This window comes from Ictalurus punctatus, chromosome 20 (assembly GCF_001660625.3).
Source record: "Ictalurus punctatus breed USDA103 chromosome 20, Coco_2.0, whole genome shotgun sequence".
NCBI classification, from domain to species: Eukaryota; Metazoa; Chordata; class Actinopteri; order Siluriformes; family Ictaluridae; genus Ictalurus; species Ictalurus punctatus.
In genome coordinates this window covers 17,093,724-17,108,321 of record NC_030435.2, presented here as the reverse complement: position 1 = coordinate 17,108,321, position 14,598 = coordinate 17,093,724, and the positions used below count along the sequence as shown (strand labels likewise).

Here is a 14,598-nt window from a genome sequence, read left to right as displayed (position 1 = left end):
AAAAAAAAAAAAGAAATACTTATTTAAAAAAAATACTACTGTCGAGGGTGACATCACAAATAAATTCAATGCTAAACATGGGCACCCCCAAAAACAGGTGGAAATGCCATTTTTTGAGCTCTGGTAAAAAATGTTTTATAAAAATACCATATCAAAAGGAATCTAACAATAACAATAAAGTATTTCTATGTTTCTAATAGAAATTCCAGTCATTTAATTTATTTATACCACAGCAATGATAAATTCTCGAATCTGATTGGTCAGAAGCTGTTGTTCCATTATTTAACGAAGAATAATACTAATCACTGATATAATAAAGTTTTCTGTAAGCATTTATGGATGGAGTCTCCTGCGTCAGTGTGCTGTCAGTCAGTAAGTTTTCCACCACTGGAGAATTACAGTTCCTTAGTAACAAAAATGACAAGCTGTGTTTCATCCATCCATTTTCCATTTTCCATTTTCCATCCCACATAGGGTCGAGGGGGAGCCTGGAGTGTATCCCAGGGAACTCAGGGCACAAGATGGTGGACGCCCTGGACAGGGTGCCAACCCATCACAGGGCACAATCACACACACATTCACACATTATGGACAATTCAGAGATGCCAATCAGCCTACATGTCTTTGGACTGGGAGGAAACCGGAGTACTCAGACGAAACCCCTGAAGCACAGGGAGAACATGCAAGCTCCGTGCACACAGGGTGGAGGCGGGATTCGAACCCCAACCCCCAGAGGTGGGAGGCAAACGTGCAACCACTAAGCCATGACATTAAAATGCTACAATAAACAAATAAAACATACAATATTGTGTAATGTAACTGGTAGAGTACTGTGGTTTAAGAGGAAATAATTATCCTTTTCCTATAACAGCCCACCCTGTCATGTTTTATTCCTTAATAGGACTACAGCAATATGATAATTCACGATAATGTCATGAGCAGCTACCTCAAATCTATACTTTTATCTCAGACACTCTTTTAAAATATCACTTATTTTCCTGTGACCGCATCAAGGCCTCTCATCGTGCATTCCTCATGTGTACAGCTCTAGGTTCTCATTTAGAAACGTGCATGGCATGGCTATGATTCATCTTCAACGATGAGCTTTTACATGAACATGAAATCGTACAAAATTTGATTTGATCATACAGCATGTACACTCTGAGCTCTGCTCGGTCGTATTTTCTCTTTCTTACAGATTGGAAAGGAGGAATGTAAAATATTGAACTGCTACAGCAGTGAGACCTTTCAGTGTGGTGAGTTTCGACTCCAGTTCATCAGCAGAAGCCTACTCACTTGGTGAGCCAGGGAGGTAATGTTAGCTTACTCTGGTCATTTGGAGAACTGGCTAATAGGATGTTGAAGGACTGGAGAAGCACTTTGCACGTTTAAGAGAGCAGAGATCAGAGAGCAGGATGGGTTCGGGGAGTTTTTCCTGGAACGGATTTGTATTTTTCCATGTTGCAGCAGGAACATCATTATTCTCATATTATTTTGAGTTAACTAGTGAACATTTGGTCGTTACAAAGCTGTCTAACTTCCCTTCAATCTCACTAGTTTACGTACAGGTATTTTACAATGCAACCACGGGCCATTCACGACCAGTACACAAATGTCTCTCTCATGTGATGTAAAGTCTGTGATTTCACTGCTGAAATGGAGAAACAGCATTATGTACAGATTTCACATTTTCTCAGTATTGCTATATTTACATCCAGCCTAAAAAAAAAAAAAAAATTTAATGACAAGACAACACGAAATATCATCTGCCTGCAAAAATAGAAATCTTCCCACACGTCGCTCGCAAAAAAAAATTAATAAATAAATCATTCTCCAGCTGAAATTTTGAAACAGTATGCGCTGCTTTGATTCTGAAGGCTTTGCAAATGAGCGTTTCAATCATTTAATAGGTGCACATTACAATTTATTTCTACACTTGGTGCAGATTCGTTTCCAATGTATGATGAAGTTTCTGTGCAATGTGAAACGATGAGAAGAAGAACGCACCACCCACATCCAGCACGCTGGTTATTGCTCATCGAGCCTGCAGCAGGCAGAATTCATTAACACACCGCATAAATAAAACAGTCAGCCGATCAGAACACACAAAAATAAATAAATAAAAAATATGATCGGTGGAAAACTCAGGAACAACACGCTTTGGTTCTTAAATGGATAAGAATTGTGTGTAATTATATACCTACATAATGACTGTGTGCGAACGCACCTCAGCAAGCACTACGGCAATTACACAATGCACAGCGGGGAAACGGGGACGGGCGCCGCATAGAAGCTAATAATTATTTATTCGGTTTAATTGAAAAGGTAGGGAAGACATAAAAGTCCAAGTAAACACAAGGATGTGGGTCAGTGGTCAAACTGTGTCTGTGTCTGTGAAGAAATAAGAATCAGTAGTTCTATAAATTCATAGAAATCGTGTGCACAAACGAAGGAATAAAGCACAGCAATGAAAGGGTGATGCGATGCATTACCTCCATCATGTTCGAGCATGTCCTTTTACTTTATTAATGGATGAGGCATCATCATTTTCGTGTATTTATAGGTACATTTATTATTGTGGAACATCCATAACACAACTAGAAACTGTCAGTCCCTCACCAGCCTCGTTTTTCTCTTTCTTGATGTTAATAAGAGTTACTAAGAAACAGCAAAATGTCTATCTCCTTCCATCAATGAACCATAAATATACATCTCCCTACAGAAAGCTTCGTATATTTTATGCTTTAATAAATAAATAAATAACGATACGTTTATTATTAGACTAAGATTTAGTGGAGCATCTCCTATAGAAATCCCTGTGAATTAGTTACTACAGAAACGGTAAGGTTTTAAACAGAGTGCATTAATATAAACATGTGGTTTTTCTTGCAGCCAGAACTACTGTCAGAGCTACTGCTGTAGAAAACGAATCAATACTTTCGGACCAATCAGACAACAGCACTGTAATTTAAGTGTGTATAATATACAATGTATACTGGATGGAACTGTGTTAACTATCAAAGCTAAATCTCAAATCGTGGTCTCTGCATATCTAAATTAACATTCCTTACTATCATAAGTATATACCGTTACTATTCGTTTTATAGTAGGTGATGAATAATATATTTAAAGATAAATAACTGAATAATAAGACAGGCTTACGGAAGAGGGGAAGGGGGGGGGGTCCCTGATTTGGTTGACAGGCATAACTTTTCTATCTATTTAGATTGACAGTGGCTGCATCTAAACACAGACAAGCTGCACACACACACACACACACACACACACACACACACAAATTCATACATTCATCTTCATTAACTGTTTATCCTCATCAGGGTCGTGGTGGATCTGGAGCCTATCACAGGAACATTAGGTGCAATACAAACACACACACACACACACACACACACACACACACACACACACACTCAACATGGGCATGTTTGTAGGAGGTACAGTAGGAGGAACCCGGAGAACCCAGATTAAACCACTCACGCTGACATGGAGTTCCCAAATTTGTGTAAAACCTGTCGACCCATACTAGCTCTAATCATCTGAACATGTGCTTCAATAAAAAATAAGACTCAAGGAAAATCTGACCTTTTGTACAATATGGTCAATGTCACAAATTTGTTTAACTTTAAATAGTAACTTAGAAATAGAGCAGAATCCTGATTCTTGAATATCTAAGATAAGACATTTCCTTTGGTTAAAAAAAGAAAAAGAAATATGAAGTCTATGAAGTCTTGAAGTCTAAAACTATTTATTTCCAGTTTTCAATGAAAGATTTTCAATGTAAAAAAAAAAAGAAAAAGATTTTCATTGTAGTCTAAGACTTTTTACCCCACTGTGAATTATTCACCCATTAAACTCGCACACTCATCACTACATTATCAATGTTCATGGTAGCTCCTGAATAATAAGCTTTAGGATGAATAACTGAACTTTGAAGGGGTTAAAGGTCAAATCCTGACAGATGTTTGAATTTCAGTTTTTATTTTTTTATGGCATTTGGCAGATGTCCTTATCCAGAGTGACTGACATTTATCTCATTTACACAACTGAGCAGCTGGGATTTAAACTCATGACCTTCCAATCAGCTGTCCAATGTCTTGACCAATGAGCTACCACCACCCCCACCAAACTGTCATGGAAAATGTTCATTGTGGTAGCCTTCATTTGTGAAGAATTAAAGTCTGAATGCCAATGGAAGTTATATTTTTTGTTGTCCAGAATAGTACTGAAAGTGGCACTTTCACATATTAGTCTGTGTTAACCACGCTATGATCAGCCTAACCCTGCTGCCTCTGATTCACAGTTCAACCAGGAGATTATGTGGGATTGAGAGGAGGGGGTGGATCCGTGACAGGGTGGGGAGGCGTTTTCCCCTGAGTCAAATTTCTGCCTTGCAGCTGAGCAAGAGTAAGCCAGACATAGAGAGACAGACAGAAACAGAGAGACAGGACAACTCTTAGTAAATCTATAGCTACTGATACAATTATACGAGCACCTGGTTTTTATTTTTATGAGATTCTTCCACATAGAAGCAAGTTAACATGTTCATCTATCAAATAGGGATTAACATCCCAAATAAACTGCTGTTCAAATATTTCCAACCAGGAAACAGGAAGCAGTGCGCAGATGTGCTTCGTTTTAGGCTTCGATAAGCAGTTAATGGCAGCTGAGCGTGGAGAACAGGATGGAGTGAGCAGGAGGGTGGAGGAGACCCCATGGGGGTCAGTCTGAAGAGGCTGCTTCGGTTTACATAAGGAAAATGATGTGTTGTATGGATGCCAGTGTGTTGAGCCAACAATGGCAAGACAAACATCCCATTTACTGTTCAAACAACAGACATGCACGCAAAAACATACATATGATGATGAAGGAGATATATGAATGCATGGAAGACGAGAGAGACAGGGAGATGTTGAGGGGATGGGACAGAGACAGATATTTGAGGAGACACTCAAAGGACACTCGAAGAAAGATAAAAGAGACACTGAGATTTCTGTAGAGATGCAGATCACCCTTCTCCAGCCCTCTGCAGCGCATGCTGGTACAATTTCTGCCAGTAGCCTTCAGCACCCGAGCAGAATAATCAGTCCTACTCAACTCGAGCAGCTCTGCATGGCCCCAAGGCTTTTGGACATCCAGAAAGTGAAAGAGAGTGAGAGAAACCTCTTGGACTGTGAGAGAACAAGCGCTTTAGTACACTTGACCTTAAAAAAGCTAAAGCATTATGGTCCCAAGCGTCCCAGACTTTATGTCTGTACTGTTGGTATGTGAGAGTGGGCTGTATGTTATGTAATTCTGCGTTCACAAAGGAAAGAGCCCTGCTGAGTAGGAAGCCTGGACAGTGTGTTCGTGTCCCTGCTTTAGCATTAGCCAGATGGATTGTCTCCATTCTGTAAAAAAAAAAAAAAAAGAAAGCGCTAAAAACAACAACGTGCCCAGTGGAATGCCCGTGACCGAGGAGCCACTCGCCATGGCAACGACGAAAGTCTTCGCATTTCTCAGTTCGGAGAGAAATAAAAAGTATGAAAAAGCGTACACATCTCTTTTCTGCAGATCTATTCACTGTCCCGAAAGTCAAGAGCGAGTACGGCACTCCTCAGTGGCTCCTCCTCATCCCCTCCTCCTCAGAGCACAACAATGGCTTCTTAAACTCCTCCGGACGCAGCTGAAGGATCACGGATAGACTAACACGGGCCGTTCTTTACATGCGGGGTAGCAGCTGCTCCCTGATTAGAGCTCTATAATAAGCTTGTTTAATAGAGTTTGGCCACATCAATAAAAATCCGAGTGACCCACGTATCTCCTTGAGGGAGAACCAGAGGAGGATCAGCTCCATATGCCCGGGATGCACGGAGCTGCAGCTGTTCACACCAGACTCGTTTTTTTCGGTAACACATAAAGAATGACTTTTTAATATTAATGAAATCAATACACCTTGCAGGGTGAATTAAATGGCCATTAAGTCACAATGTGTTTTCAAATTGCTAATACACAGCATCGGCGGTTAACCTAAAAATGCACCACTTCCGAAGAATGTTAGTGCATGTGCCTCTATTTTGTTTGAATTTTTTAACAGCTTTCAGTTATCCTGCCCTTGGCTTCTCTATTGGTTGTAGAGGTTTGAATCCTTCAGTAGCTCACAATGCTTTCTGAATTCCACAGACTAAAAGAAACATTTCCCCCAACATGACTCCATGCTGTTTCTAAATCTTAGCATTATTATGTTTATTCATGAATAAACTTCAGGGTTTGTTCTGGGAAATTGCTCAACTGCGCTTTTCTGAGAGCATCGAAATGTAATCGTCAGTTTCTAGTTACTGGAATGTTGTTGCTCATGCTATTTGCTTGTAGCTTTCATTTCCTTCAAACGGGATTATGTGTGTGTAGCTATGAATTGTTTCACCGTGTCTCATCGCACCTTCTGATCCGTAGAAGTGGACAAATAGGTTTAACAACCAGAAAAAGAAATAACCCAACTATTGACTGACTCTAACTGAATGCATGTTCCCCCACCTGCCGCACTACACACATCGGTTGTGTGAGATCTGGCTTCATTTGGATTTATTTGCATACGTAGTTGCAAACGTTTTGGGTTTGGGTACATGCAACTCTCTGCAAATGCTGGTGAAACTGAGCAAAAGTTCAGTGAAAACTCCCTTGCTTACGACACACACTCACCTTGCAGTTAAACAAATCTTTATCTTTTACATGTGATGTGAGCGCAGGACATATAACTGAAATACAAGAAAGAGCACTAGGTCCTTCATCCCTACAGCAGTCAGACCCTTTAATACAAAAAACAACATAATGTAGCACTGTTTTACAGCATCACCTACACATTCACAATAATTCTGCAATATGAACATTTATTCATTTATTATTATTTGTTGCTCACCCTCTATTGTTAACTGTGCAATTATCCATTTATCCATTTATGTATATAAACAAGGTGTTACTCATCTGTATATATTCATATTTGTATTCATCTGTACATACATTGAGATATTCATACTGTACATATTACCATTATTATTATTTTTTTACTACTTTTATTCCTATTTTTCTATTCCTATTGTATATATATTTTTTTTATATTTTTTTTTTCTCAATTCTATTCCTATTTAATGTGTATTCTTTCCTATCTGTTTTTTGTGTAATGGAGCTGCTGTAACGAGGGAATCTCCCCAGTGTGGGATCGATAAAGTGTATCTTAAATGTTGGCCAATATCTTGAGGTCACAACGACAATGTGCTACATTAGAAACCTCGTTTAAAGAGGTTTAACAAAAATCATATACTCGTTTGTTTCTCTTAGCCCGTGTTAACACGCTTAACTAGTTAACTAGCTACCTTTTTTTTTTTTTTTTTTTTAGCTAGTCAGTTTCCAAGCAACTAAAACATGAGACTGGGCAGCACTGTTAACACGAGTGTGTAAGCGCAGCCTGTTTTTTATTCGGAACGATCTGATCATCAAAATCGATGATTAGCAATAGCAGGGATCAGAACACATGCAGGCTGAAACAAACAAGAATTATTTTCTGTCAAAAAACAAAAAACAAACCAGAAAACAAATAACACTGAACTCTATAGATAATGCGTGATGCAAACTGCATGGCAAGACTCCGCAACTAGACACAGACAAAACAGGATATAAACAGACCAATTCATCAAGAGCTAAATGGAGAACAGGTTTTGGGGAAATGAACCAATGACAGGACAGGGGGTGGAAACAAAACTAGAATCACAACAAAGGCACAAGACAAAACCACAACATCAACACAACATGAGGATAACAGCTGGAGCACTTTGAACTGCTACTGTACGCCGAGAAGAAGAATTCACGACATATATCCCTTAGTCTCTATCAATGCACTTAACTAGCTAACTGGTTCATTACATTTATTTACATTTTATTAGCTACCACTGTTTAGCCTAGTCCGTTTCCAGGCAACCAAAACATGGGACAAAGGAGCACACTGGAGTTTTTACTTGCCCGGTGAGCTACCTAATGAATTTATGATTTGTTCACCCCGGATGGTAATCGTTAATAACAGTCTTTGAAATTCTGATATTGTAGAAACCTGCAGTACGTAACTAAGTGCTAAGAAAAAATAACTGGTTATTGTGTTTTGTGAGCATTCTGACCAATCCCAGAGACTCTGGATACAGTCTGGACGAACTTTGATCAGTTGTGGCATTCACTCTTAAAAAAGAAAAAATATATATTCACGTCATTTATCTATGCAGATGTTTAACTGTGACACATCACAGCTTTACCAAGTTGTTCCAATATAGGTGAGGCATATCAGCATCTCAACGTATAGCAATATAATCACACTGTGTCATTTTTATTCATATCATGGCAACCAAAACTTAACAGTCGATGCGTTGTGAACATCTTGTACGTTCAACAACGGTTCCGTAAATCTGGTTCTATCACCAAATCAGCTCACATCCAACCACAGCATGTGCAAAAGGAAATAAACCCGCTACTGGGGATGTGTACAAACAGTTAAACGTCGGCGTGCAAAAACTTGGGGGGGTGGACAATCAAAAGGGCACCGTGTCTTTTTACCGTTTACATGTAAAAACCTTCTGCTAAATTGGCTGCTCTCGGATGGATGGCGGCTAAAAGCTCTCCACGGTGCTGTGACAACACTAGGCCGCTTTAGCTCCCCGGTGTGCAGCAGCCATGTAGGATGAGCGGAGATTGAGGTGTCGCGAGGGAAAGTGTTCCTGAGCCTCACGTCTTTCCTGCCACACACGCGGCAAGTGTAAACACTGCAAGATTAGCTGCATCTCAGGGCAAATGAAAAAAGTTCACGGAGACACACACACACACACAGACGCACACGCGCGCGCACGCACGCACGCACACACACACTTCCAATCACACACAGAAACCGACAACACATTCAGTGAGGCAGCTTAAATTTAAATTTGCCCAGGTGGGCAGTGAGGCCTGGGGGGAGGATGAGATATGTGAGCTGCAGTAATGGCAGTAGCAGACCAAGCAATTCCCCGAGGCTCTGAGCCTTATGCTGCGTCTGAAACCTGCCAAATCCCTCCATCACTCTCTCCCCTCTCCCCTCCCTTCTCCTGTCCTCCATCGCTCTCTATTTCAGTCTCTACCTCTCTCCTGCTCTGACCTTCTCTCCAGACATACGCCTGCCAATAAGCAAGGTGTGAATGAGTTTCTGGTTGAGTGAGAATTAATTCCTAATATTTTAGATACTAAGGTTCCCAGTCGCTGGAATTGTTTATTTAAAACCTCAGTGGCTTTAAAACGAAATTCAACAACGTTTAAACGTTGTGTTCAGTTCTTCTTCTTCTTCTTTTTTCTATATAACTATCTTTTATTATTGCATTTTATAGTGTTTCTAACACGCATATATATATATATATATATATATATATATATATATATATATATATATATATATATATATATATATATATATTACCATAAAAAATCATGTGAGGTTTTTCCCCCTTCCTTTTATTTATTTATTTACTGGTATGAATAAAGAAACATCTATGAAATCTAAAACCCTAAGGCCCAGGTTTAGGTTGAAAATAAGAAGTATTAATATGCATGCACAGTTAGTGGGTGATTTACCAAAAAGAACTATCTCCATAAAATAAAAGAACGTGAGACATGGACATGTGCTCTCTTAAGGGATATATGAATTAGTGGTGCAATGCAATGACACCATCTGTTTCTGTTTAGCTCTCCAAAATATCCATATCCATATTTGTATACAGATTGAAACCAAAAATGGGTCTAAGCATAGTGTGTGAAGTCTGGCTCTGACAATTCCTCAGCCTCAGCTACATCACTCGATTCATAATTGGTTTCAACTAGAGACTGATATTTTTAATCCCACATGCATAGTTATTATTTTTTGTTTGTACCTACCCACAATACTTTCTAACAAATATAGCTGGGTCTGTTCGCCAAAATATGAACAAAATAGCAGAATAATGTACAGCACCGTGACCCTGACCAGGCAGGTACTAAGGATGAATGAATGGATTCTGTATGTTCACGTTAATAAATACGGTGTTTGTCCCTCGAGCTCATGACTTCATGAAAGTAAAAACCTCCAGCTTGAGTGACTTTTGTGTCTCGCAGAAACCTCTGTGAACTTTGCTGGCAAAAAAAATAACAACATTACCTCCTATTTGTATCTGTATTTTGAATATCAATTCATTCCAAATAACGTATATCTATGCATCCCTAATGTGAATGAAAACCCTTTAAAATACACTGTTACACGCTGTTTAAAATAGAGGTGCATACATGCAGTGAATATTTCATATAAAAACACCTTCATTGTGGTAATGATGTCATTTCCTTAGTAAACTTTCTGATTATTTGACTAAGGAATCATTTTGGTAAACCTTATCATTATTAAAATTACAAGGGTATAATTTTGTCATCAACAGATGAAAATGGGTTTCTGATAGAAACGCCCAAAATTTCATCTTCATTAAGGCAAACTCACAAAGCAGACAACATGTTATTTTTGCTCATTTGAAAGACATCGTCCTCCGTAAATGTTTTTAGACGCCTAAAACCTTCAGTAAATCACTAAATGTCTTAATATGTACCTCTTTGCCTTTTTTAAATTTATTTTTTCCTCAGGGTGCAACCTACCAGACTCACAGATTGTGTTATATCCCAGTGCATGACATAATGAACATTCATCTTAAAGTGGTAGGTGGAGGTCGTTGCTCTATAGTCTCCAAGTCACGTGATCTGAGCTCATAACCTTCTGGTCACTAGCACAGAAATTCAACTTAACCATGGCAAGGTTTCCCAAAATTAATTGTGCAATTTCACTGTTTACAGTTTACGTATATATATATATATATATATATATATATATATATATATATATATATATATATATATATATATATACACACACACACACACACACACAACCCCAATTCCAAAAAAAGTTTGGACACTATGTAAAATGTAAATGAATGTAAATAAAAACAGAATGCAATGATTTGCAAATCTCATAAACCCATATGTTATCCTTAATAGAGCATAGAATACATATCAAATGTTCAAACTGAGGAAATGTACCATTTTAAGAAATTTGATGGCCGCAACACGTCTCAAAATAGTCCTTCAAAAAAGGCTGGAAAAGTAAGGGTTACTAAAAAGAAACAGCTGGAGGTTAATTGGCAACAGGTCAGTAACATGATTGGGTATAAAAAGAGTATCTTAGAGAGGCAGAGTCTTTCAGAAGTAAAGATGGGTTCACCAATCTGCGAAAAACTGCATCTACACTTTGTGTAAAAATTTCAGAATAATGTTCCTCCACGTAAAATTCAGCAGTTTGTGCTACAGTAGCTCTTCTGTGGGATTGGACCAGACGGACACCCATGAGCCTTGGGTACCCATGACCTTGTGACTGGCTCACCAGTTGTCCTTCCTTGGACCATTCTGGTAGGTACTAACCACTGCATACCAGAAAGACCTGCCGTTTTGGAGATACTCTGAACCAGTCATCTAGCCATCATAACTCTGCCCTTGTCAAAGTCACTCAGATTCTTACGCTTGCCCATTTTTCCTGCTTCCAACACAACATCTTCGAGAACTGACCATTCACTTCCTGTCTAATATATCCCACCCCTTGCCAGGTGCCACTGTCATCAATAGCTGCGTTTACATGGACGACAATAATCCACTCTTAATCCGATTAAGACCATACTCTAATTAAGAAACTACCATGTAAACAACAATTTTTACTTACCTTAATCTAATTAAGGTCATAATCGAAGTAAGCAATAATCTAATTAAGACAGGTGGAGTACTCCTGTTTTAGTCACATTATGGACGTGTAGTAGTGACATGTAAACACCTTAAACACATTATGAACGTCGTGTGAGAGTTTTCACCGCATTTTACGACAGGACACGATCACACACTTCAGTTTTACGTTTTACGGCGAACAAGAGAGTTCGGTTGTGTCCCAAATCGCATACTTTCCTACTATAGGCCTGTAGTGGGGCAAAATACATGTATCTCAGCTACTATATAGACGGTAAGTACGCGATTTGGGACACACCCACTGCTTCAAGCAGTTGTCTATTAGCACATATAGCACGACAAATAATTAACTGCACTTAAAGCGTCCGTAAAAAAAAAAAAAAAAAAAAAAAAACACCAAAAAACTGTATACGGTGCCATAACGAAGACGAACTGTATGTTGATACATGAAATTTTGCAGGGACGTCGGACGGTGTGGCGCGGTGATATAATGACGTGGGCTGTTAATCTAATTATGTTCTATAACATGTAAAACGGGAACATGACAGGAGTATTCTAAAAGCGACTCATGTAAACACCTTAATCACAATATTATCTTACTCAGATTAAGATCAATAATTAGATTACTGCTGTCCATGTAAACGTGTCTAATGTTATTCACTTCTCGTCGGTGGTTTTAATGTTATGGCTGATCCTGTACATAACCATATCTAAAAAATAATAAACTTGTCTAATTCACTCATAGGAAGTTGTCGAGATCAAATGGGGTTCTTTTTCTTCCCATGTGAAAATAAATGAACTCATTGGTTGCTGAGAAATGCTGAAAGACAGTGAGACAGTGCCGATACTCACTGGTTAAATACGCTGTGACTGCCAATGTGACGCACTTCATTACCAGACTAACAAATTCATTACTGCCTTCATCTCTGTCCTCCCACTCTGCTCTGCATGACGCTCCCTGTCTCTGCCTTCGCCCTGAGCCCGTTAACAAAGAGAAATGCAGGACCATTTGTTCATAAAGCTCCACAGGATTCAAACCCCAATTTATGTTAAAGGTGCAAACCTTTATTTTTTAAAAAGGTTTTCTTTAAAGGCAAGACACCACAGGGGCACATGGTCATTTCTGGCAATAGTCTAAAGAATTTTGTACTGGAATCATTCATTTACACAAATGTGGCACTGTTTAATTAAATTTGCATACTGAATTAAACCGAAAATCTAGTTGTTTGATGTTGGTAGAATTAAAATGTTAACTCCATTTAAAGATTCATCCATCCATCCATTTTCTATACCGCTTATCCTACAGGGTCACGGGGAACCTGGAGCCTATCCCAGGTAGCATGGGGCACGAGGCGGGGTACACCCTAGACAGGGTGCCAATCCATCACAGGGCACAATCACATACACATTCAAACACCCATTCATACACTACGGACACTTTGGACATGCCAATCAGCCTACCATGTATGTCTTTGAACTGATGTAGGAAACCGGAGTACCCGGAGAAACCCCAGCAGCACGGGGAGAACACGCAAACTCCGCACACTTTTGGAAACTTTTGCTTCTGAATGTAGAACAAACTGATTTTGAGGAAAATGGAAAAGTGATGTATATCATAATGACACATAAAGTGACATATATATCAGGAAACATGCTTTTCATGGATATATGACATGACATGTTTATGCCAAATGGGCAGAGCTTAAGCCTTCTTCATTTTTTTTGGTTGAGTTTTAATATTTTATGACTACATTTTAAGAGAAAACATGTTAAATATACAATTTAACCAAAAAATAATATTAAATCGAACAAACAATTTGCCTAAATTTGTCATTTCTACCTGTAAAGTCTTGCCTTAAGCGCCATTAATATTTTCTAATGGAGCCACATGATGACAACACTATGGTGGATATTGTATAGTATAGTATATGGCATGTTGACCAATTTTAAAAAAAGAAAAAAAAGAACGATTTTCCTGCACAACGATGATATGTGGCGTTTACTGAAAACATGGAATTTACCTCTGACAATGGACAGCTTGGAGGTGACTGCGATTTCGCCCTCGCTGTTCCGGGCCACACACTCGAAAACATTCTCATCTCGTGGCGCTCGCAGTGGTTGGATACGAAGTACCGCTCCTGCTCCTTCGTCAAACTCTATGGTCTGGGCCAATAAGAGGAAAGCGAGTTAACATGGTATTTCAGATCAAAGTAGAACCTCAACGTTTACACTAATTAGCTTGGCATTAGTGTAGGATGGGCCCAAAATAAAATGTTTAAATATTACTGTCAACAATATTTTAAATATCAGTCAGCGTTTAAATAAGTGTCCTACAGCATTCCTTGCAATTCATACAGACAGCTACAGAATTATTAGCCCCCTTCAAGAGAAACACCTAAGAGCTTTCAGCACAAAAGACAGACTGCTGTTGAGCTGTGCAAGTCAGGTAATAGATGCATAAATACAAAAAAAAAATTTAATACTCAGCAAAAGTAGTTAAGCAGAGTCAGGACCAAAATGCTAAACGTGAACTTTGCCACGTCTGAGGAACTATGATTGGAATCACACTCTATGTTGTTGGCTTGTTGGCCATGCACACTGTTGCATTTTTTTTAAATCAGAAAATGTGGACTGCATGAGTAAGAGCATCTGATACGTGATCTTTGATGCATAAGGGACTTTTTAGCCCAAAACCAGGTTGCCTCTGCTAGAAGGTTAAGTCTTGGAATCGTTCAGCAAGAAAATGACCTTAAACATACAGTTGCAATCAAAATTCTTCAACCCCCCCCA

General features: G+C 38.9%; 1 protein-coding gene across 4 annotated transcripts in view; it reads right to left on the bottom strand.

Moving 5' to 3' along the window:
* LOC108280702 (receptor-type tyrosine-protein phosphatase S) overlaps positions 1 to 14,598 on the bottom strand; it is a 154,905-nt gene that overhangs the window by 87,086 nt on the left and 53,221 nt on the right. For all 4 annotated transcript variants that reach the window (XM_053688644.1, XM_053688643.1, XM_053688645.1 and 1 more), the window contains exon 5: positions 13,830 to 13,971. In XM_053688644.1, coding sequence (XP_053544619.1) covers positions 13,830 to 13,971 — 142 coding nt within the window. The remainder of the gene's footprint in view (positions 1 to 13,829; positions 13,972 to 14,598) is intronic.